At 45.7% G+C, this 24,172-nt stretch overlaps 1 protein-coding gene across 4 annotated transcripts in view; it reads left to right on the top strand.

The window, feature by feature from the left end:
• Positions 1-24,172, top strand: part of SUCO (SUN domain containing ossification factor) — a 155,998-nt gene that overhangs the window by 27,769 nt on the left and 104,057 nt on the right. For 3 of the 4 annotated variants that reach the window (XM_075322227.1, XM_075322228.1, XM_075322226.1), the window contains exons 2-7: positions 3,064-3,172; positions 3,993-4,091; positions 5,493-5,641; positions 11,986-12,123; positions 14,613-14,763; positions 16,235-16,352. In XM_075322227.1, coding sequence (XP_075178342.1) covers positions 3,064-3,172; positions 3,993-4,091; positions 5,493-5,641; positions 11,986-12,123; positions 14,613-14,763; positions 16,235-16,352 — 764 coding nt within the window. The remainder of the gene's footprint in view (positions 1-3,063; positions 3,173-3,992; positions 4,092-5,492; positions 5,642-11,985; positions 12,124-14,612; positions 14,764-16,234; positions 16,353-24,172) is intronic. The other variant, XM_075322229.1, reaches the window with a different exon arrangement.

Below are 24,172 nucleotides of genomic sequence, written 5' to 3'. Positions count from 1 at the left end.
TCCGGCCGCTGCGGCGCATTTTCAATGCATGCCTATGGACGGCGGATGCGGCACGATGCGGAAAAAAACGCATCCGGCCGCCGCATGCGGTTTCTTCCACTACGCATGCTCAGTAGCGTGCCGCAACCGGAAAAAAACGGACCGGCCGCATGTAAAAACTTATGCAAAGGATGCAGTGTTTTCGCCGCATCCGTTGCATAGGTTTCACAGCCGGATTGAGCCGCATGTGTGAAAGTAGCCTAATTTGGTACAAATGGTTGCTGAAGTCTACACCAGCTTGTGTTTGTCGCACAGGCCGGAGATGTAAGATGTTCATTAAGACGCCTATTAGTAACTTTATCACATTTTACTCCTGTACTTTTTTTCATTGGAGGAGTTTGGAGAAAAAAAAATGACCACAGTAAAGCTGATCACTTGATCGGTGGTGATCTATCCTTTTTGGGACCTAGACCATTTGGGAGAATCGGTTATTTTGTCCTCTTAGAATGGATCAGTGGTGCGCATTCTCCACCGCCGCTCCCTGCTGTGCGCTGCGTTTGGCTTTTTCTAGTAGCCCCCCATACAGAATGGAAACGCAGTTGAGCAACTGACGTGCTACTCAGTTTTGTAACTGAGGTTAAAGTGCCCTATCGAGGATAAAACTTTCCAGTTCTGCCAATCGGTGGGATCCCAGCGGTCACGTTGCCACCTGACAACCCAACACCGGTATAGGAACAACAGTTGTAAGGGTCGAGGATGTATCCTTAGGCGCCGTGTGTCCATATGACCTGCACCTAATTAAATATTCCTATCATTTTACTCTTATTATATCCACACATTGGGTCCTCTGATTCATCAGCCTCAGGATAAAGGTCCGAAATGCGTCACTTTTACATGCGGTTGTACTTATTTTAATATTGTATAAAATTTGTACAAAGGGATGACTTTTTTCCACCCCTCCCCCACTATTTTAGTATCTGTTCTCCTAACACAGAACACTTGTTATATCAGTATTAATTAAAAATGAAATACATTATATATTAGACAGATGTTGGCTGGTGCACACTATCTGGGTCACCTCGCCTATCCGGGAATGCTGCCATCCACACAGATTTGCGTTTGTCCGCCACATTTATGCGCGTATAGGAAGGGACGCTGCCAACCAACACACTGCTAAACCCATACCAGGCTTTTCCCAGTCTAGGGTTCAGATGACTTGAACTCTAGTGCCACCTCTTGGAGGTGAAGAAGGTCGGCAATGTAAGATCAGTAGGGGTGGGGTCCAACATCAGCACCCATATCGGTCATCCCTTGACGTGAATGATGGCTGAGCTGCTCTACCAGAAAATGGGGTCAGCACTGTACTTCTAGCAGCTGGCCACCAGACCTGAACCCCATTCTAACATAATGACCTGCCTAAGGCTGGATAGATAGCTGGACAACCACTTAAATTTAAATGTCTTCCATAGTCAGTAGACAAAGTGAGAGTTTGGTTTGGCTTTTATCCTAAGTCAAATTGAAAGGTTCGATAAAGCATGAATATTGAGTTTTAGGATTGCTACTTCCGATAGGTGGTCTTTTTCATCTCTGAAGAGGCAAATTGCATATTAAAGGGAATCGGTCAGGTGATTTTATAGTACAATACTAATGTTCTCTTCAAATGGGGCTTAAGGAGACCTTTCAGGATCAGTAAGTGTATAGCTCTATCTTATCCTCTTATCTTGTTGCATGTGCCATAGAATTCAGGGTCCTGTAGTAAATAGTCAAGTGTATGTAAATACAAACTTAATATTCACTGCTCCCCAACCCCCCCCCCCCCCCCCCCCCCCCCCCCCCCGCCCACCTCCCAGTGCATTTACGATCACTGCTGAGAGGTGGGAGGGAATATGGGTGAGGAAGCAGTACAAATTCAGTGCAGATTTACCATCACTGATGCCAGCACTGAGAGATGGGAGGAGGGAGCCGTGAATATGCAGTTATATTTACATACACTTGACTATTTACTAGGGACACTGAATTCTATGGCACGTGCAACAAGATAACAGGATAAGGTAGAGCTTTAAAAGTTACTGATGCTGAAAGGTCTCATTAAGCCCTATTTAACAATAACATAAGTATTGTACTACAAAATCACCTGTTATATTAACTTTAAATGTCCAGTAGTCATTGCCACTGGGCCCAAAAAGGGTCTGGTAGTGAAAGGATAAGGATGAGCAAGATCACTCCGGTATCTACGGAGTGTGTGGGTCTGGTCACTGGGAATTGGATGCTGATGGCAGCAGAAATTGGGTACAGACGCTGTGGCTAAATCCTAGCCGTCCTCCCGTGTGAACATGACCCAGTATAAAGTCCACTTGAGTGAACACTACATTCAGGCTCCCACTTTCACTACCTTCATTGGCTCTAATGTTCCTCGCTCTTGAGGCTCCTGGGGCAGACGCTGTAGACCAGTCCATATTGAGGGGAACACCGCACTTCTACTGCACTTTCAGGGGTCGGCCAGTGCTGCACTGGTGGAGAGCGGGGTGTGATGAAGTATTAATAGTTAATCATATTGGTAATTAAACTATAAATGATGGATAAATGTCTAGCTGATCTTTAATTATTAATGTAATATTCACATCTTAATGCAACACACATCTGATCTGTTGTGAGACATCCTGAGCACTTAGTGCCTCGTGTACAAATCCCAGCATTTCCTATAACTAGGAGGTTTTCACCTTCTTTAGAAGTGATTCGTTCCTTGTCTGCTGATTTTTAACGTTTGTGAGTCTCCAAAATCTCTGCTAATGATCATGTCAAGGGGAACAGAAGTGTTGGGCATGTTGGATATGAATGCGCCCCTTTCTGTAGCAGGATACCATGTGAATGAATGCCACATTTTAAAATGGGACTTAAAATGGGTGCAAAATATTGCCGACAATGATCATAACCACCCCCCAAGAACGGTTTTGTTTTTTTGTATGTTTTTGGGCTCGTTTTCACCTTTATCAAGTAGATAGACGACGTCCTCTGATGCATTACGTGGTCTTGAGTCCAGAGCTCTCTAGACACTGACTTTTTTTTTTTCTGTTACCCTTTTAGGCTTCCATCCCGCCATGTGGTTTGCAACGAGGACCCCGTTCTTCCTGCAGAACAAGTCCCGGAGAATACTGAAGGCCCAATAAATGAGGATGAGCCTGCCAAGAAAGAGGTAGATGGCCAAATTCTTCATCCGATTTATTATGGTAGCTGTAGCTTCTACATGGTCCGGGGCAGACATCGCTGGGCTTGGCACTGGTTCAGCCTTGATGCTCCGGATTTGGCAGTGAACTGTGGGCACTTTCTGAATGTCACCCTGACCGGTGTTTTGAGCTGACGGTGTGGACTGACCCGCATGCAGACGAGAAGCGGACTCATCCCAGCAATGCTGTAATAGAGGGTTGTGCAATGCTACACGAGGCTCGGTGCACCTCAGGGCAGGGATGCTGTTTATACACGACTGGCACCATTTTTTTGGATTGATGTTCCTCCGACCTTCAGTGTGATTACTGATCGAGATAACTGTATGTGCTGAATCACACGCTCATAAACATGCCATGATGTGAAGGAAGTATCACTAAGTATATGAGAAGTTGCCATAAAATGCCATTATCTCAGTATCCGTCCATGGCTTTGGCTGTGGGAATATAATTTTCTAAATTGATCTGCTGTTAATTCTCAGATTATGGAACTAAATCCGTGAGAGGTCGCCCGTGAACATTCAGTTTTAGGGTCCTGCGACGGGGGTGACGGGTCATTCTCCTACAGACAGTTGTGGCTACACAGGCCATCTGATTGGGACTCGCAGAAATCCATGTGCTTGTCAGGAAGACCTTTATTCGGTAGCAGAAATTTGTATCACAAACCTGCCATGTGTGAATATACGCTTAGATGTAAAAGTGAATCTTGAAAATTTGATGTTCCATCGTTTAGTTTTTAAACAATCTATGGTTTGCAAACAGTCACATACTCCTTCTTCTGAAATGATTTAGGAGGAAAAGGAGCCACCGAAGATATTAGAAGCGGCAGAATCTGTCCCACCAGGTCAAGCTCCAGAGGACGCCACATTAGACTGCACTCAGGATGACAAGGTAATTCTAGCTTTGCAAGTTTTTTTACTGTTTTAAAGGGTTATTCCTAATTTACAAAGGGATGCTTGACACCAGGATATGCTGTCACTTTGTGATTGCTGTGAGGCTCAAACGCTGATCCTGAGCCTGTTTCTAAGGGTATGGTTCCACTTGTGTACAACTCGTGAGTGTCTCACATCGGTATCACCTGGCACAGCCGCACGCTCTCCTGACAGGAGCGGGTCGGCTGCATGTATTTCTATGTAGCTGAGGCACTCCTTTCCGGAGAGTGTGCGGCCATGCCGGGTGATACCAATGCAAGACTTACATGAGTCGTACGTAAGTGGAACCATACCCTAAGAATGATATACGGCTTTCAGCTCTGCATCCTCCTCCTGTATGTCCTCCGCAGACCGCTCAGGGAGTGCTTAGTAGGGGATACAGTTCTGAGAGCAGTCAACGAGGGAGGCTGCAGAAGTTGACCCTCCAATGATCAGAAATTAGACAAGTGAAGATGTTCTGCTTCATCTAAACTTGCCCTTCTAATGTTTTATGATGAGCATTTAAAGGGGTGGTTCACTGCTCAGCATTAATGGCCACATTGCTGTAAATCTGATAGGGAAGGCTTTTATCAATACCTTGTGTAGCACATTCTGCTTCGGAGTGGTGCTTTTGCAGTCCGCTCATCCCATCACATGACCCCCGGGATTCATGGTCTGTGATCCAGTGATGTCAGTCAACTTCCAGTTGACCCGACATCACGGAGCTCGGCCCCAGTCTCCCTGAGTGACTGCACTGTGGGCGGTGTTTCTCCACTCATCACAGTGCAGCATGTTCCGTGCTGTCTCCTTCGCTGCAGGGAGATGCTGGGCTGTGATGAGTGGAGAAACTCCACCCACAGTGCAGTCACTCGGAGACTAGGGCCGCCTCGGTGGTGATGGGTCAACATGAAGTTGACGTGACATCACCGGATCTCAGAGGTCACAGAATCGGGGGTGGGGGGGGTGTCACATGATGAGGATGAGCGGTCCGCAACAGTGCCGCTCACAGGCAGAATTTACTACACAAGATATTTGAGAAAAGCCTTCCCTATGAGTTTTACAGCGATGTGGCCACTATTGCAGAGTAGTGGACCACCCCTTTAACAAAAAGGAAGTGGTATTTAACCCAACACATTGATACTTCCTTATAGGCAGGCGGTCTACTACCTTACCCTATATTGGAGAAATGGGGCTTCCTATCCTTTTCACACCTGTCACTTAGTTCGTCAGTCCTAATATATATATATAGATAGATGGATAAGATTGGATGAGGGTGGATGAGGGTGGATAAGATAATTCTTTTTTTTGTGAAGATACTGTTAAGTTCTTTTGCTTTTTTATTTTGTAATATGACATAACAATGACACTTGATTTTGTGCAGAGCCATAAACCTGAGCAGCCGGTGCTAGATGGACTTCCTGACGACATGGACACTACCGATGTGGCGCAAGACGCTGTAAACCTGGCTACAAGTGGTGAAAACATTTCCAGTTCTTCTACCTCAGAGACCCCTGCAGACCCACTGCCTGAGTAAGCCTTTCTTACAAAAATATTGCTTGTGTTTTTTGTTTGTTCTTTCTTTTTTGACCCAATGGACTTTCTTGACCTCTTATAAAGTCCTGGGATATGCTATCACTGATTTAGGCTCCATTCAGAGTCTGTGGGTAATGGAGGGGATACAACGCTGGTATAGCACGTCGACCTCTTTACAAACATTTCCTGTATAGGGCTACTCAACAAAATCTAATTAACCCATTCATAAATGAGACTTGCTGCCATTCCTTCCAGTCCGGTGGCTAGCAGCGCTGCTGCACAGGGAACGTAGAATCACTCATCTCCATCATTACTGCAATCTGTAGAAGGCCGAGACATTGGACATCCACAGATAATGGCGGTCACAGCCTAGCAGCATGCCCTCACCTTGTAAGATGGTAACACCCTGCTCGTTCCATTCCCATCTAGTGTTCATTGATCTAGTATTCATCACACTAGTTGGGTACCAGCGAGCTACAAATTTTTTGCACTATATTTATACTGTCCTCAAACTAGATTTGCAGAAAGATCCTGGCCCAGGTGGAACATCCTTGGTGCCAAACGCTTGTTTTGCACCCCTGAGCATGAGAAGGGAATAGGGATGAGAGATTCTGGTTAAAGGGAACCGGTCGCCTCAGGAATTGCTATTTACTAGCCGATTTGACATTTATCTGCAGGTAAATGGTATTTAAACTAGTTTAGCTGGCTTACTGGAGCAGTGGTTATGGGAGAAACTGAAATTTTCTTTTCTCTGTAGCCGCTTGCTTCCAGTGATTTGGGTGGTGCAAGGAGCCGTTCTGGTCATCACTCACTACGCCGTCCATAGATGGTGATCAGTCTGCAGCACATTCACAGCCGGCTTTGCACAGACACACTGCAGAGTAGACTGAAAGTGCCAGGAAGTGATTATTTCTGTACTTATGGTGAGGTGGCCGTAACCGCTCCCTGCACAGTCCCGATCACTAAAAACAAGCGGCTTCTAAGAGGCAAAAATTTCAATTTTCTCCCATTGCCACAGCACCAGTAAGCAAACTACTTAGGGTTGATGGCAAAATAACAGTCCACTCGTGACTCCCCTCTCAGGCCAGTGTTGCTGCTGTGGTTCTCCCGAAGGTCTCTTTACTCTCAGTAGTGTTATCCACAGGACCAATGCTACCAAGTCTAGTGCCATCCTCCTGCAGTGATTGCAGTGGTCACTAGGTAAACAGCATGTTCCCGCTGTAAATTTCTGTTTTAATCAATGGCATTTTCTGGCTTTTGCCAAATATCTGTACCAGAAACCTCCTTTAAACCCACATTTTTGGTTTGAATTTATCCATTGTTGGTCCGACCTCTGGGACCTCCAATATTCCTGAGAATAGGGCTCCGTAGAGCGTCGACTTCAATAGAATGGAGATGAAGCATGCTCCACTTTGATTTCAGGGGTGCACATGCTGCACTCTCTCGCGTCACTATAGGCAATGAGCGTTACTCTATCGTGTGGATTGGGGGTGACTTCCGATCTTGGAATAATCTTTTTAAGCCTCCTCACGTTGTAGATGGCTGACCGCGGGTAGCGGTGCAGCCACACAATGTCCGGGTACTCCCGTGTTGTCTATAAAGGCCGGCAGGTATCGTGACCTGTCCTCTTCTAATGGGGTTCATCGGCGGGACCCTCTCTCCTCCCAGTGTGGAAATGAAAGGCACTGCATGACCCCTTTACAGCTTGACGGCAGCACACATAGGTTGGGTTTACTCTGATGATTGCGGCTGTGGAGCTTTATGTATAGTTATCATCTACATAAGAAGTTGTTGGGTAACTATGTAGCTCTGCTGCGTTACTTGATTCTGGGTTACTTCCCAATTCAGCCGATTTTGCTTTTTGGAAGCAGTCAACAATAACCTCAGCAGACCCTCCCAACAGCTAAGCCATGTAGTGTGACAGGTTCTCCTACGTCACCCGAGCGCGCTGTGTGCAGATATGGAGCCCACTGGGAGCAATGGGAGGGTTCCTGCAGATCTGTGCACACAGCGCTGGAGTATTACACACAGCTGCTGGGATATTCCGGTGGCAGATTTCAGCACAGCTCGGCCCTAGGACATATGTTATCTTAGGAGGGATACACAATACGTAATGCAGGGTGTTTTTCAAGTCGCTTGACTTTAATTATATATACTTGTGCACAAATCTGCAAATATCACCCAGGTCTCTCCTGTTACTGTACCATTGTGGTTATATGTGATACTGGGTCTTGTGAATGTGGGATCAGTTGTAATGTCCACTGTAACAGGCCGGTGAATGTGACCTGCAGAGCGCTAAAGCCCCTCAACGTAAGGGACGTGCAGAATTTGTGATGTCCGGGCCCCTGGGCTCGTCTTGCGGTCTCCTCCAGCTGCATCTCCAAGTTACTGTGGATGTGAATTGCTGACGGTATCTGCAGCTCGCCTGCTGGTGTGCACTCCCCCCGCGTCTTCCTATGGTGGGACCCTGCATTCAGTACTGAACTCTTAATGCAGCTTACTATTGGGTCACTTCTCAGTACCTGGACCATGCCAGGTCTCGCCCTGTTCTCTTGTCTGATCATACTCCCTGCTGGCATCGCTAGACGGGGACACGAGGCTATAGCTGGTTCACCAGTATGATCTCAAGATGTGGGAATGGCCCAAACACCATTGTTCAGCAGGAAGGGCTGTGGTGTGCTGCTCCGCTAGACGGCTCGCCCGACTCTATGGAGCTTAGCAGCTTGCAGGGCCATTTGATTGAGGGGGGGGGAATTATATATAGAATATATTTATGACACACCCCACAGGGGAGGGCGTAAGAGTATGCAGACATTACAGCACGGGATCATAAATCCTTTTTTGATTTAAAACTTTTTTTTAAAGACAGGCAGGGGAATGTATTGCCTCACAAAAAGAATCAGCTGTGATCCCGCTGTAATGTTTGTGTTCTCTCTTTTGCATACTCTCCTGCCCAGGAGCTGTGGTATGATCAGACCATGTCCCTGTATGGTCAGATACGGCCATTACACAGTACATACCAGGGACACATACCGCGTTTTTCGGACCTTACTTACTTACCAGCCCGGGGCGCCTGTGTGGTTCCCAGATCTCCCTGTGATCTGTGGCGTGCGCTCCATGGAGGTGTGCCGCACGCGGTCCTCCCCTGCGTCTGGCCGACACATAAACATCACAGAACAAACTCGCACATCAGATAGCATACACTCATATAGACACACACATCAGATTCCACATCATTCCTCCCTGGGATCTCTGTGCTGCACGCTGTCATCCCCTGCACCTGGCCGACTCACACATCAGAACACACACATCAGAACTCACACTCTCACAAAATCGTACATACCGGTACAATCGCGCGCGCGCACACTCACCACATCCAGTGATATCACGTGCTTCCGGTAATGTGGTGCAGGACAGGTCCTGGAAGCTCAATGCACAGTGCACAGCGTCGCAGGTCCTTACGCCGCCAAGAAGCAAGGTTGTGTGTGTGTGTGTGTGTGTACACACACGTGCACAACCCGAACAGGTGAGCAGCCTTAGGCTATGTGCCCACGGGACTCTGTACCTGCGGATTTATCTGGATTTTCTAGATAAATCCGCATGTTTTAGCATGTACAGACGCTCCCCACGTTATCCTATGGGACATGGGGAGTGTGTGTGTCCATGCTGTGGTATGTGCGGCTGCGGAATATGCTGCGGATGTCCCGCAGCTGCACATAACTGCATGTCAATTATTCCTGCGGATTTACCTGCGAAAATCCCTGCGCTCCACTATGGAGATAGAAGTTGGGACTTCCGCAGGTAAATCGCATGAATGTCCGCAGTGTTACCGCAGCTATTCCGCTGGAATCACGCAGCAATGTATAGCTGCGGATTCAGGGGAGCTGCTGCGGGAAACCTGCGGCCATACCTGCGGAGATATCTGTGGGTACGAGCTCCCGTGGGCACATAGCCTTAGTCTCCACCACCAGACTATAAGACGCATCCCCCACTTTCCTCCAAAATCTGGAGGAAAAAAAAAGTGCTTCTTATAGTCCGAAAAGTACGGTATGTAAGATTATCTCAGCACAGGAACACTTTTTAAACCCATCTAAGGCTATGTGCGCATGTGTGCGCTCTGCACCGCACCGAAAAGGTGCGCTTCAGAGCGCAGCTGAAAAGCTCCATTCTGAAGCGCATGGTGCCGGCGAGAACGTGCGCTCTGCCTGCAGCTCCTCCCATAGACAGAGCAGGGGCTGCCGGCAAAGCGCACGGAAGAAGTGACATGTCACTTCTTAGAACGCAGCGATTCGGGCAGCAGCCAAAGCGCTGCGTTCTAATATGCCACGTGCGCACAGCCCCTGCACAATCTCCATAGATTATGCAGGACGCATGCAGTTATGCTGCGCTATAAAGCGCAGCGTAACTGCATGAATTACGCACACGTGCGCACATAGCCGAATTGTGGAAATTATTACTCCAAGATCCCTTGATTAAAATGAACTTTGTTCAAGCGGAAACCCCTTTAATCTATTATCTCCTACCCAGAATATAGCTCCTGATATGTCTTCCTTGATTTTGTTTTTTTTTTTTTGTGCACTTCTTTTTGCATCTTTTTTTTTTTTTTTTATTTCACAAAGCTCTTGTGCATCTAAACTCTGCTTGTGGAAACTGATCTTGCCGTTTTGTGTATAGAGCCTATGCAGACTCGTGTTTTGATGGACACTTGATGCAAACAAGCCATATATTTTTTACCGGGTGCAGCAAGCAGTTGCCAGATCCCTCTGGAAGCCACTTCTCCCCTCAAAATAAAAGAATCAGGTGTTCATATTCCACCCTCTTGGTCCTTCTGTTCCAGCACGTCTGACAGGGAGCAGTCAGGAGTCCCCCATAGACCTCAGATGGCTTGCTGCTCCCACTGAAATCTGCTGGTTTAGATGACTTTTTATTCCAGTGTGTATGGAGGATACAAGACATGACTTCAGGCTCCATTTATTCTATGACCGATTTGGTTTCAGTGAATCTTGTAAGAGGCCTGGTAGCGATCGCTTGTGAGTAGATAACTGCCCCGGATGCACCCGACTTTCATATCCATCTGGCTGCATTAACCAGACTGTCCCAAGTATGCACGTTTTGGCTTTCCTCATGCCAGTTTACTTTGCTATGCTCAATGTTATGAACCGACCATGTACCCTTGTAATATTGGAGAAGCAAAGATATGCATAAAAGCTGTATACACAAAATGATAGGATTAATTTACACTATTTGCAAAGTTGCTGCTTTTTTTTTTTTTTTTTTTTTTTTTTTGTGAATTTGTATAAAAACCATAATGCTGAATAAAGCAACAATCTTTTGAAGTCTACATTCTCATTATTACTGGTGTAAAATCTGTGACTGCGAGTCCTGCCTGATCCTCTGATACAAATGTAACGACTTACCCTAACTGTGCAGTGCATTTTTTTAGAATGGCTCTTGCTTTGCTTTCTGAACACCTGTCACTTGCCACTAAAGAAGCACTCCCATTAAAGTTGTTATCCTTTTAATATATTACAGTCATCTTATTGTATAGCACTGTACTTTCAATTGCTCAATTTGCCTTTCTACCCAGTTAATGCTTCTCTTTTTTCTCAGCTGTATGTAGAAACCTGAAGCCTCTTGTCGCTGCATGAATGATTCACCTCTTCATTCTTGCTGGGAAAAACTTCCTGTTTCTACAGAATGCTTAGAAGGATTCAGCTAGTTTTTTAATCACATATCATAGACCTAATGGAAAATAGAAGAATTATATGGGGAGAAGGGGTGAATTGAGCAATTGCTGTATAGTATGATGACTTCAATATATTAAAAGGATAAAAAGTTTGATTGGCGTGCTTCCTTAATGTCTTCAGTATTAGAGGAAAGCCTGATGGGCATCAACAACTACAGTCAAGGGTCTAGAAGACTTGGATGCCCTTCTACATAGCACAGTCCATGAGCTGGAAAGTGGGCTCCACTCTTTGCAAATGACCATAGGTCACTGGATGGGATCGGCCGAAGGAGTAAAAAATTCCCTTGTAGCTCATGCTTGATAATTGCCTATTATAGTCTTGACCCTCATGTCTATGGGCAGCTGTGGTCAGGATAGCCATATTCTCTGCAAATGCCTTGCTCTGAAGACATAAAATCAGACAAGACAAGGTCTTCTACTTCTCCATATAGGAATGGACCTGCTGTGCTGCATTCTTCTGCTTTTCTTGTATATATATTTTTTTTTTTTTCCGCCTGCCTAACTGCCTTAAAATCTCCTTAATGGTTTTTGCATGGTAAGCTGTTTACTCTCCAGTTTCCCCAGGGTAAAAAAGCTGTTATTTCTCTCCCCTCAGTGCAATAGAAGCGTCCAGTGCTCCTCTCCCTGTAGTCAGCGCTAGTGACACTGAGCAGTCAGACCCTGACTGTGACATTGGGGGGGCAGTAGAGGTTCAACCGGAGAGTGAGCCGTCCTTTATCAGTCCCTCCGCAGGGTGAGTATTGAAGTAGGTTGTGCTTCTTTATAGCAAAATCATTCCAAAACCAAACTGGGAAAAGGTAACGCTCCATCTGCTACTAAGGCCACGCAGCATCCAATGGCTCACATGCTTTGCTTGCATTTTTTTTCTTTGCGCCTATTGCCTATGCATGGAGTACATCAAAGCACAAGTGCAACTGAAAGGCTTCGAGGACATTTCTACTTGTCTTGTCATAAGGGAGAACTTCATTCTGTCCATATTTTTCTACTCTCGGTGACACTGATCTGTAAAGATAAGCAGACCTGTAGTGGCCACAGCCGTGGTCAGCACATTGTGGTGCAAGTAGTATGATGGTAGGTGAGCCCTATAAGGGAACTTTTGCAGTATCTGTCCAATAGATAGGGAATGGTTTGATTCTTGAATGCTGCGAACTCCCCACCGGTAAGTCTTGTAATGGGGTAAGTCTTGTCTTATTCCCTCTGTTCATTGTTGACAAGACTGCTGGGTACGCCAAGTAGGATACTTGGTTGATTTTGGCAGTCCCATAGACTGAGTGGAGCACGTCTGCAGCCTCTGCGTCATTCTGATAGGTTATTTCGATTCCCAGTTCTTGAGACCTTTGTAAGGCTATGTGCCCACATGGCGTTTTTTATGATTTTTTTCCTTGCTTTTTTAATCCATAAAAGCAAGGAAAATGCATCCCAGCAAAGCATGAGACTTGTGCTTGCTGTGCACACGCTGCTTCTTTTTTCCTTGCAGATTTTGTTGCTAGAAAAACAGCATGTCAATTGTTTCTGCATTTCTATAATCCCCTGCGGTGCTTTATCACCACAGGGGAATATCTCAGCACGTCGCCTCACACACCATACATACAACATGGTGTGAGGTTCTCCGTAGCTCAGTAACCCGGGTTAGTCATGGTGACGAACTAGGGTTACTGTGGCAGCAATCGGGTTCCTGTGATCGCATTACAAGGACCCGATTGCCAGGAAGAGGTAAGCGATCCCTCTCTCTGCCTTCTGAATACTGCGATCGCACTAATCGCAGCATTTAGGATGTTAAACTGCCGGGAGCGGTGCAGGCAGTGAGAGCCAGATCCCGGCTGTAACATCAGCCGGCGGAGGGTACAGCGTCTGAACCCTTGAGATCACCATGGCAAAAATTAGAAAAAACGCATATGAAAAAAAAATTAAATTTTTTTTTTCTACTGCGTTTTAACTGCCAAATTATGCTTTTTTTTTTTTTTTTTTTGTGCAGAAAAGAAGCACACACACAAGCAATGCGGGCAGATAGCCTTATTCTCAGCAGTTGGGCTTCCAGTGATAATCTCCTTTTTTGAAGAGCATAGATGTTGATCTTCAGTACCTGGGAACGGCCACTGCACTTAAAGGGAACCGGTCACCGGATGTTTATAATACGTAGGCGGTGTCACACTTGTGAGAGCCTCGCGTTGCATCACCCATCACGCACTCACTCTCTCTGGACAGGAGCGCCTCAGCTGCATAGAGATGCATGCAACCGACCTGCTCCTGTTAGGAGCGCGTGAGTCTGTGCCGGGTGATGCAACGCAAGACTTGCGCAAATGTAACACTGCCTAACCGTCGGAGCGGAGCAGACTGCTCGGATGGGAGTCTCCTTTTCTCCGAGTCCTGCGCCTTCTTTCGACTATCTTTGTCCTCCTGAAGCTAGTGTGGGTGACTCGTTCTACGTCATGTACACTAGCCGACAGTGAGGTCCTGCGCAGGCGCACTTTGAGGGCAGATCAAAGTGCACTTGCGCAGGACCTCATTGTCAGCTAGTGTAGATGACGTAGAACGAGTCACCCACACTAGCTTCAGGAGGAGGACAAAGATGGCCGAGAGAAGGCGCGGGACCTGGAGAAAGACATCCATTCCACCCGTCTGCTCCGCTCCGACCATCACGTAAGTATTATTAACATCCGGTGACTGGTTCCCTTTAACGGAGCTGAGCTGTTAACGATCCGTTCACCTACGTCCACCTTCCTCTGGAGATCACAGCTAATCGATGGGGGTGTCAGGTCTCTGATGGTCATGATAGGTTAGAAATGGAGGAAATCTGGAGAACCCCTTTAAGTTTTTCCTTTGTCTTAGAAAGTAGGGTCCTCAGCATCAGACGTTCAGTGGACATTGTCCTGCGTTTTCCTTTACGCTTTTGCAGCTGCACATTTTGCTTTTTCGTTTCATTGATGCAACACATTGAAAATACATAACGCACGCAACGCACGCTGGAAATGACATATTAATTTATTAGACGAGCTTGTGAAGTATTGTGTGCCCTGCGATCTGACAGGAGCTGTAATCCGTGTACTTCTTCATACCGTGGTGTTCCCATGTCACAGCTTACTGCACCTGTATGAGACATGTCCGTGCTCGCTTCCAGACATGCATGCTTTACTATTGGCAAACAGATTTTTGTATATCTTTGTTGGTTTTTTTTTTTTTTTCTTCATTTCCTTTTTTTTCCACAACGCTTTTTTTCTTTAGATTTGTCACTGAACATGTTGAAAACATCTCGGTTTCAAACAAAAAACGTAAAGAAACTTCCTCTGACGTGGAGGCCAAAGCGTCAGCCCTAGGAAAGGACGTAGAAAGTGAAAAGATGGCCCTCAATTATTCACAAAAGTTAGAAAAAGAGGTAAGTAGTGTTGTGTGAGAAAGTTATACCTTTGTCAATAGGAAAATGCAAGTCGGCTGACCCTGGCTACTTCAGCGGGACCAAACGACCAACCTCTTAATTACATGGTTGCCTCTGTGGTCAGTGGGGAAGGAGGATTGGGCATGTTGAATTATGATGCGCAATCCCTTTACTAATCTGCAACACAAGCCGCATCCACTCTCCCCATTAAATATATTAAAGGGGCTGTCCACTACTTGGACAACCCCTTCTCATTCCCCATGTTCGCCCCCATAAAAGTTAACACAGCTTATTCTCGCTTCTGTGGTGCCGGCGCGGTCCCACCGGGGCCCGTGTGACCTTCTTGACACATGAGCCATGCTACCAATCAGCACTGACTTCCTTCTCCCCGCCTTCATACGGTTAAGTTAACAGGAAGTGAGGGGCTGCTGCAGTACTCACTTCCTGTTACTCAAACCTCAAGGTGCTAACTGGTTGTGGAGATCACGTGTAATAACAATGTCACGTGGGCCACGGGAATGCAAGTTACCGTGCTAGGACCAGAGGCGAGTATACCCTTTTATTTTTATGGTGAATGAGAAGGGGTTGTCCAAGTAGTGGACAACCCCTTTTAAAGGGATTTTGCCACCTAATCTGAGAGCACCATAACTTAGGGGCAGAGATCATTATTCCAGCAGTGTCACTTACTAGGCTACTAAACAGCTGATTAATTAGTGATTTTATCATTTAGAGGACTACTTGGCCTGCTGCAGGTAGTCCAACATATTCATCATTTCTGTATAACTGCTAGATCTGCAGCAGAGAAAACATTGATTTTATCAAAATGACGACAAACAGCCCAGTAAGGGACACATCGCTGGAATCAGGGTCTCTGCATCTATATTATGCTGCTCTCAGATGGGGGAGCAAAAACCTGATGACAGGTTCCCTTTTAATGCTGAACTAAGCAGAATGCTATGTAAGGTGTATGGGCATCTTAAAGGGGGTGCTCACATACTGAAAATGGGGTGGAAAGGGACATGCCCAGCTATTGTGTCTTGATAGCGTCTGAATTCATATATCAGACTATTTACATAAATTGACCCTAGATAAATAAAACCAAAACAATTGGGGCCATAGTTTTACCTGAGAACGTGGCTAGTAATGGTCCAGTATATGGCATCTGATGACCCATATCTATATACCCTGGCTCCCAGGTATCCATTCTAATAGTTTTGCTTTCCTTTTACCCTTGCTATGGTGATAGCACGATTGTTGTGGTCTCCAGCGCCCTCCTAGCTGGAGTGAGACAAAAACTCCAATGTGAGCAGAGCCTACTCAACCGGTGCCAGTGCACACTAAATCCCCATCTATAGGCTGGAGGGGTTCTGGATAATTCGGGGTTGTTGGGTTCTTGGAGAAGTAGAGTAATCTTGGCTGAAGAGCTTACTGTGCTCGTGTTTCTGAACGCTAATGCTTATGCCAATTCTAGATGATCACCAGCAAAGAAGTAACAGGAGGCGACCCGGTGGTACCTGGGAACACAAAGGATGACATTCCAACCTTCGATGAGTGGAAGAAGCAGGTCATGGAAGTGGAGAAAGAGAAAAGTATGTGATTACCTGCGCCTGGTACTGTGCTGATAAACCCTGTGTTGTGCAGTGATACTGCCTGTGTCATCTGAGGAAGGCTCAACTCACTAATGAAAAATGATTTGTCATCTTTGAATAACTCATTTCATTTGATAGGTAAATGACGGGGAGGTGGTGCTAGGACTCTACTATGGAGCAACTAATTGCCCCTCTACTTCTCAGCATCTGACTGTATCCCCTTTGAAATGAGCAAGACCTCAACAAATATTGACAGGTGCCCAAAGTTAGCGCAGAGGCTTCACCGGGTAATAGGAAAATCCCCCTATGTGCCAGTTTACTAGAGATCATCATTATATAACAGATTTGTAGAAGTGTAAAGGATCGTGTACTGCAGTGGGCAATGAGCTCCTGACTATGCTTGAAAGTTGTGTACTTTTCTCACATTCATTAAAGGGAACCAATCACCAGGTTTTTCGTATATAACCTAAAACCAGTGCTATACTGGCGCTATCAGGCTGATTCTCTACATACCTGTAGTGGGCAGCTCGGATGTTTAGGTTTTGAAATACAAAAAGTAAAGTTTGTAAAATGAGCAGCTTGTTGAGTGACAGTTGCAATGAAGCAGATCATATAATCAGTTATCCCCGCCCCCTGTTAGAATTAGCATAAGTATTATACAAACGATTCACTTTCTGTTGCAGGACCTGTGACATGGCTATGACCTCACCCACAGGTCCTGCAAGAGACAAAGTGAATCGTTTGTATAATCTTTATGCTAATTCTAACAGAGGGCGGGGATAACTATGAATATATTATCTGATCCTCAGCTGCTGTCACTCAACAAGCTGCTCATTTTATAAACTTTACTTTTTTGGATTTCAAAACCCAAACATCCGAGCTGCCCACTACAGGTATGTATAGACTCAGCCTGATAGTGCCAGTATAGCACTGGCTTTAGCTTGTATACGAAGATCCTGGTGATTGGTTCCCTTTAAGCTTGTAATTCAGAGCCCAGCACCAGACTGTACTGTTCATGCTCGACTTTTACTGATAGTCGCTCTCACACGGATAAAGAAACGGCCACGGGCAGCAGATAGCTGAGAAATCCTGCTCTAGTCACATCTCTGTAGTTTATTCTCCCCACAGCCGCATGTGGAGAACAGATGAGGAGTGTGTACTGAAAATAGAAAGACTTGGACAGAATCTTTTATAATTAATTATTATTTTTTTTTTTTTTTTTTTTAAGAATAACTTTTGAGATGTAACCAGATGCAGCCACATTTCACTTTATCAGCAGCACAAAGGTTTTATCTCCATGATTTATTTTTTTTCCTCTCCAAAGTTGGATGTCTTCACAATTTGTAAGCAGGTTTTCATGCCTCTTTCCCCATTCCTGCACATTTCTGCCTCCGCTGTAAGAGGCTTTACCTGTTACTGTGGGATATGTGATAACATGGCTAGCTGTGATACGGTCTGACAGTATACTGCCCTATGCTCAAAGATGATAAAAATCAGGATACTGAATGCAGCTGCAGGTGGGCACAAGCCTGACAACTTGTAACACTGTACAACCTCCGATCAACTACTTATTTGCTAATCAGCAGTTTAATCAGACTGCACGTCCTATACTCACTGGCCAGGGACAGATCAGCTATGGATTGTTCTCTGCATAGACTGCCATTCTCTGCAGCACATGATGTGTTTACACAGGACGATGTGCTGCTGAGAACGAAGATTTTTAAGCAAGTTTGACGCGTTCGCTTGGTGTGTGTGGTTTTTGTTTTTTTTTTGGGGGGGGGTTTTTCCATGGTATCACGCTCCTGCGGGTGTGATATCATGGATTTACATGAGCGACGTCAAAGTCAGCTCCATGAGATCCTGCGCATGCGCACTTACCATTCCCGCAGCCTTCTTATCTGGGTGGTTGCTTCTAATCTTCAGACATGCTCTGCGCATGACCAGAACCGCAGGCGTCTTCTGAGCATGCGCAGTGCGCATCTGAAGCCGACAAGCAAGCACACGGGTAACAAAGCTGTGGGAATGGCAAGTGCACATGCGGGATCTCAAGGAGTTGATGGTGAGGTCGCTCATGTAAATCCATGGTATCATGCCCACAGGGGCATGATACCATGGAAAGTATGCAAACGCCCGCAGTGCGACGCAACACCCAGGGGACTAGACCCTCTGATCATTTACATAGGGAACATGTAAGTTATAAAACATTTTTTTATAATTTCATATTATTATTATTATTATTATTATTATTATTATTATTATTATTATTATTATTATTATAGAGCACCATTAATTCCATGGTGCTGTACATGAGAAGGGGGTTACATACAGAATACAATATTACGACACAGGGATGGGTAGGAAGGGGTTACTAGGCCACACATCCCCCTGCTTGTAGGCCAGAACGCATATGGGACCTGACAGGTTCCCTATAATCAGCTTGTGTAAATGCCCCCCGGTGGAGACACAAACCTCCTGTCACTTAAGTAAAGTATATTATTTGCTCATATGTTCTGTATATTTCACTTTGGATTTTTTCATTTTTTAACTTGTGATGAGTGAGCACTACCATGCTCGGGTGCTTGGGACTCCTAACAAGTAGATGGATGCTCGAGTGGGCGCCACTAGAGTACCAGAGTATGATTGATGTCAATGGGGAACTATTCCAGAAAAAAGCTTGAGTTACTCATTGACTTCCATTATACTCGTTTACTTGAGTCTCGCCCTATCATGGCATGTGTAAGTCATTGCACCTTCTGGATCGGGGAGGTTAGCCAGTGTTTAGCTCTGAGTTATTAGAGAATATGCATACACCTTTAATTCCAGCATTTTCTTTGGTGAAGTCCTTTGTCTCTCCTATTCTGGCATCTGTTACTCTACTTCTTTAGGTCAGATATTAATAACAAAAGAGGTTTGTGGCATTGGGTGACGGTCATAAGAGCTCTCGCTCCTGGAGGGGATCTGGCCTTCAGTAAGCTCTCCGGTGTCTTCACACCTCGGTTATCACTGGAGGTTGTTTTCTATTATTTAGCCGTTGAAAATTCTGTCATCCCTTAAAGAGTAACTGTCGTTTTTAAGTTTTTGCTTTTAGAAATGAGAAGCATACATACAAATAAGGCCTCTTTCACACGGTTCACACGTCCGTGTCTCCGGTACTGGTTTGGTCCGTTTCCTCACGTACCGGAGACACGGGCACACGTAGACCCATTAAAATCAATGGGTCTGCGCTCACGTGCGTGTTCTGCCATGGACAGTGTGTACGTGTGGCGCATACGTGTGCCCGTGTGCTCCACACATAGACATGTCCGTTTTTCTCCGGCATCACGGGTGTCACACGGAACGCAAACGGACCACACGGAGAGAATACTAAAAAACTTTACTCCTCTTCTCCAGCCCTGCTGTCTCTGCCGCTGCTGTCACTTGCTTCCGACCATTGCTCATTGCATATTCACTTCACTGCGGCCGGAAGCAGCAGCAGCGGGGAGTCGGCAGGACCGGAGACCGTAGATCAGCACCACGGACAGCGAAGCCAGTGACAGGTGAGCAGAAAGTTCCCGTTCTCCGTGTGTTATCACGGATAGCACACGGAGAAAAAACAATTAGAAGTGCACAGCCATAATTTATATGGTAAATTTATCAGGAATAAGGGGGTGCACCTGTCAAGCAAAACCAACCATAGTAATCACAAGAAAAGCGCTTGACCAAAGGCACTCACTCCAAATTTAAAGTAATATAATACGATTCTTTATGTATCAAAAAGTTTAAAACCACACATACAAAATGTGCTATGTTAGCTTCATCAGTGATACCCACTACCCCTGATGAAGCTAACATAGCGACACGCGTTGGGCTAGGTTCTCCACTTCCATTTTTGGATAGGGAATCACCATGATAGGAACTCTTTGCCCATGAGGCATTGCAGCTGCTGTTCTGACCATTTGGTCATAATGCTGCTTGAAAGATAGAATGTCTGTCTCAGTATATACCTATTTATAAGATGGTTATTTCTCTGACTCTTTATCTGTATTATCTTGCATTTTGAACTATCTATGGTGATTCTGGTACAATATATATTTCTTGGAGAGGATTTTTTGGATTGGGTTTCATTATCATTGTCCTTGGTGTTTTTTAATATGTCTGCACTGTGTTGTATTTTGTATGTGTGGTTTTAAACTTTTTGATACATAAAGAATCGTATTATATTACTTTAAATTTGGAGTGAGTGCCTTTTGGTCAAGCGCTTTTCTTGTGATTACTATGGATAACACACATGTGCCATTAACATGGCTCATGGAGGACAATACGCACCTTTGACACGTCCGTGAAAAAGGTGCGTGGTTTTTCACGGACGTGTGAAAGAGGCCTAAGGCTATGTGTCCACGGTAGAATGTACCTGCGGATTTTTCTGCATGAAAATCCGCGACTTTCGCGGCAAATCCGCACCTTTTTTTTGCCGCGGATTTACCGCGGATTTACCACGGAATTGATGCGGATTTTTTTTTTTTTCCCCATTCTATACCCAAAATCCGCACCAAAATCCGCAACAATAATTGACATGCTGCAGATTTTTACGGATCAAAATCCGCGGCAAATCCGCCGCGGAAAAATCCGCAGCATGGACACAGCATTTCCAAAATGCCATTGAAATGGCTTGGAAGTGCCGCTGCTGCAGATTTTCGGAAAATCCGCGGCAAAATCTGCAGCGTGGGCACATAGCCTAAAGGCTACTTTACACACTGCGATATCTGTCCCGATATCGCTAGTGTGGGTACCCGCCCCCATCTGTTGCGCGACACGGGCAAATCGCTGCCCGTGTCGCACAACAGCCGTCACACATACTTACCTGTCCGGCGACGTCGCTGTGACGGGCGAACCGCCTCCTTTCTAAGGGGGCGGTCCGTGCGGCGTCACAGCGACGTCACTGAACCGACGCCCAATAGCAGCGGAGGGGCGGAGCTGAGCGGGACGTAACATCCCGCCCACCTCCTTCCTTCCTCATAGCGGCTGGGAGGCAGGTAAGGGGAGCTTCCTCGTTCCTGCGGCGTCACACGCAGCGATGTATGCTGCCGCAGGAACGAGGAACAACCTCGTTACTGCTGCAGTAACGAGATTTGAGAATGGACCCCCATGTCGCCGATTAGCGATTTTGCACGTTTTTGCAACGATGCAAAATCTCTTATCGGTGTCACACGCAACGGCATCGCTAATGCGGCCGGATGTGCGTCACGAATTCCGTGACCCCAACGACTCCGCATTAGCGATGTCGCAGCGTGTAAAGCCCGCTTAAGAGTTTGTAAATCTGCTTCCTTCTCCTCCTGGATTGGTCATTACGTCTGATTCTCAGTTCCCAGGTGAACACTGTTCTTCAGTGAATACAGACTTTTATATTACTGAGATAGGAGAGGACAGTTGGTGCTGATCAAGTTCTATGGAGATCTGTAATTTTAGGAGGTCCTTTTGGGTATGCGTTCACGTTTAGTATTCGCAGTGGATTTTTTTTGCAGGAAAATCGCAGTGTAAAGTAGTCCCATTGTTTGCTTGCTGATTTTCGTGGTTTGTTTTTTTTTTTTTTTTCCCATTAATTTGAAAGGGGGATGGGGGAAACACTGCAAGTAGTGACATGCTGTAAATTTGACTCTGCTTCAAATCTGCAAGGAAAAAATGAACAACATGTGCATGAGATTAAGAAATCAAACTCACTTTGCTGGCTCTATAAAATGTTTGCATTTTTGCTGGCAGAAAAAAAAACGATAAAGTCCATTGTCTGCCTCTAGCGCCTCCCTTCTACATAGACGTGTATAAGCACCAACTGTAATCTCCTTCCCCAGTAATGGGATCATCGGTCTATACTGAGAACAGATTCATTCCATAAACTAAGGATGAAAGATACATCTAAGTTGAGACAGATGTAGATTTAAACACATCTTAAAAAATGCTTTCAAAGGTAATGGGAAAAAAAACAGGCAAACACATGACAAGCGGTGCAATACAATGCATAATGGCCACCAAGATTTAAAGCTGAGAAAGGCAGCTTTTTTCAAATGCCTTCCAGTTCTGCCTGTGAGCGGCACTATTGCTGTCTGCTCAGTCCTCATCACGTGAACCGGACTGCAGCGGCCTCTGATGTCCGGTGATGTCAAGTTCCGGAAGTGGAAGTTGACCTGTTATCACTAAGGCGAGACCAAGTTCCCTGAGTGACTGACTGGGCTGTGGGCAGAGTTTGCACACTCCTTCACTACTTTCATTAATAGAGAAAGCACGCGCAATGCTGGGCTATGACGGGCGGTGACACTACACCCACAGTTCAGTCCAGTCGCTTGTGGAGACTGGGTCCCGCCTCGGTGATGTCAGGTCAACGTCCGATTTCGGAACTTGACGTGACATCACTGGACATCAGAGGCCGCTACAACCCAGGTCATGTGATGGGGATGAGCAGACAGCAATAGCGCCGCTCACAGGCAGAATTGGCAACAGAAGGTATTTGGAAAAAGACGCCTTTCTCAGCTTTAAATTGATGTGACCGCTAAGCTTTGTAGTGGACCACCCCTTTAATTTAGCTAATAGGTGCAGAACTGCTGCAGAAAATCTTCAGCATCAAATACTCATCGTAGCCTTAGGCGGTGTACCCACGATGAGTTTTTGGTGAGGGTGTTTTTTTTTTTTTTTTTTTTTTTTTAATATGCTACGTATTTGGTCTGCATAAAAAAAATGCAGAGTCTTAAAGGGAATTTACACGCTGCGACATCGCTAGCGATGTTGCGAGCGATAGCACGCGCCCCTGTCGTCCGTGCGACATGTGATCGCTGCCGTAGCGAACAATATCGCTACGGTAGCGTCACACGCACATACCTGGTCAGCGACATCGCGGTTTCTGCCGAACAACCCCTCCATCAAGGGGGAGGTGCGTTCGACGTCACGGCGACGTCACAAAACAGCCACCCAATAGAAGAGGAGGGGAGGAGATGAGCGACCGGAACATCCCGCCCACCTCCTTCCTTCTTTTCCAGTGGACGCAGGTAGGATGATGTTCGTCGTTCCTGCAGTGTCACACATAGCAATGTGTGATGCCGCAGGAACGACGAACAACCAGCGGCATGCACCACCAACGATATTATGATATTATGATCGTTTATCGTTGCTCCTAGCTGTCACACGCTGGAATGTCGCTAACGACGTCGGATGTGCGTCACAAACACAGTGACCCCGACGATATATCGTTAGCGATGTCGCAGCGTGTAAAGCCCCCTTTAGGCCACGTTCACACTGAGTATTTGAGTTTTTTACCTCAGTATTTGTTCCACTCCTGGTTTTGGCTACAATCAGAGGAAAATTGCTGGTTTCTTACAAATACTGAGATAAAAACTCACCAAATACTCAGTGTGTGCACATGGCCTTACAGATCCATAAAAGTGTATGGGGTTTTATAGAAATCTCCCGCCTACTGTTTTGGGGGGTGTATACGCGTCATACGTTGCGGAGCGTGTTTCAGATCTACAGTATCTCCTGTGCTTATTCTGTTTTCTTTTGAAGCAGTCCATCTCACCAAGCCGTGTGAAGTAAGGAAAGACCCTATATATTAAAAAAATATAAAATCAAAAGTAATGTATAATGTAACGATCAAAATACAGTATTTTTGTATCTTGAAGCCCTTTTCATATTCTGTAATTTCTAAATAAAGGACATTGTATTACGCTTTCTATTGGCTATTTCTTTTGTTTAGGGATGATGCAGTTTTCCATGCAGATTTTCCCCATAGACTTGCATTAGATGCAGAAAACGCATGGATTTTTAGTGCACTTCCACTGCAGAAATGCATCAAAAAC

This window comes from Anomaloglossus baeobatrachus, chromosome 8, assembly GCF_048569485.1.
Source record: "Anomaloglossus baeobatrachus isolate aAnoBae1 chromosome 8, aAnoBae1.hap1, whole genome shotgun sequence".
NCBI lineage: Eukaryota > Metazoa > Chordata > Amphibia > Anura > Aromobatidae > Anomaloglossus > Anomaloglossus baeobatrachus.
Note: the sequence above shows the minus strand (reverse complement) of the source record. Positions and strands in the feature narration are given on the sequence as shown.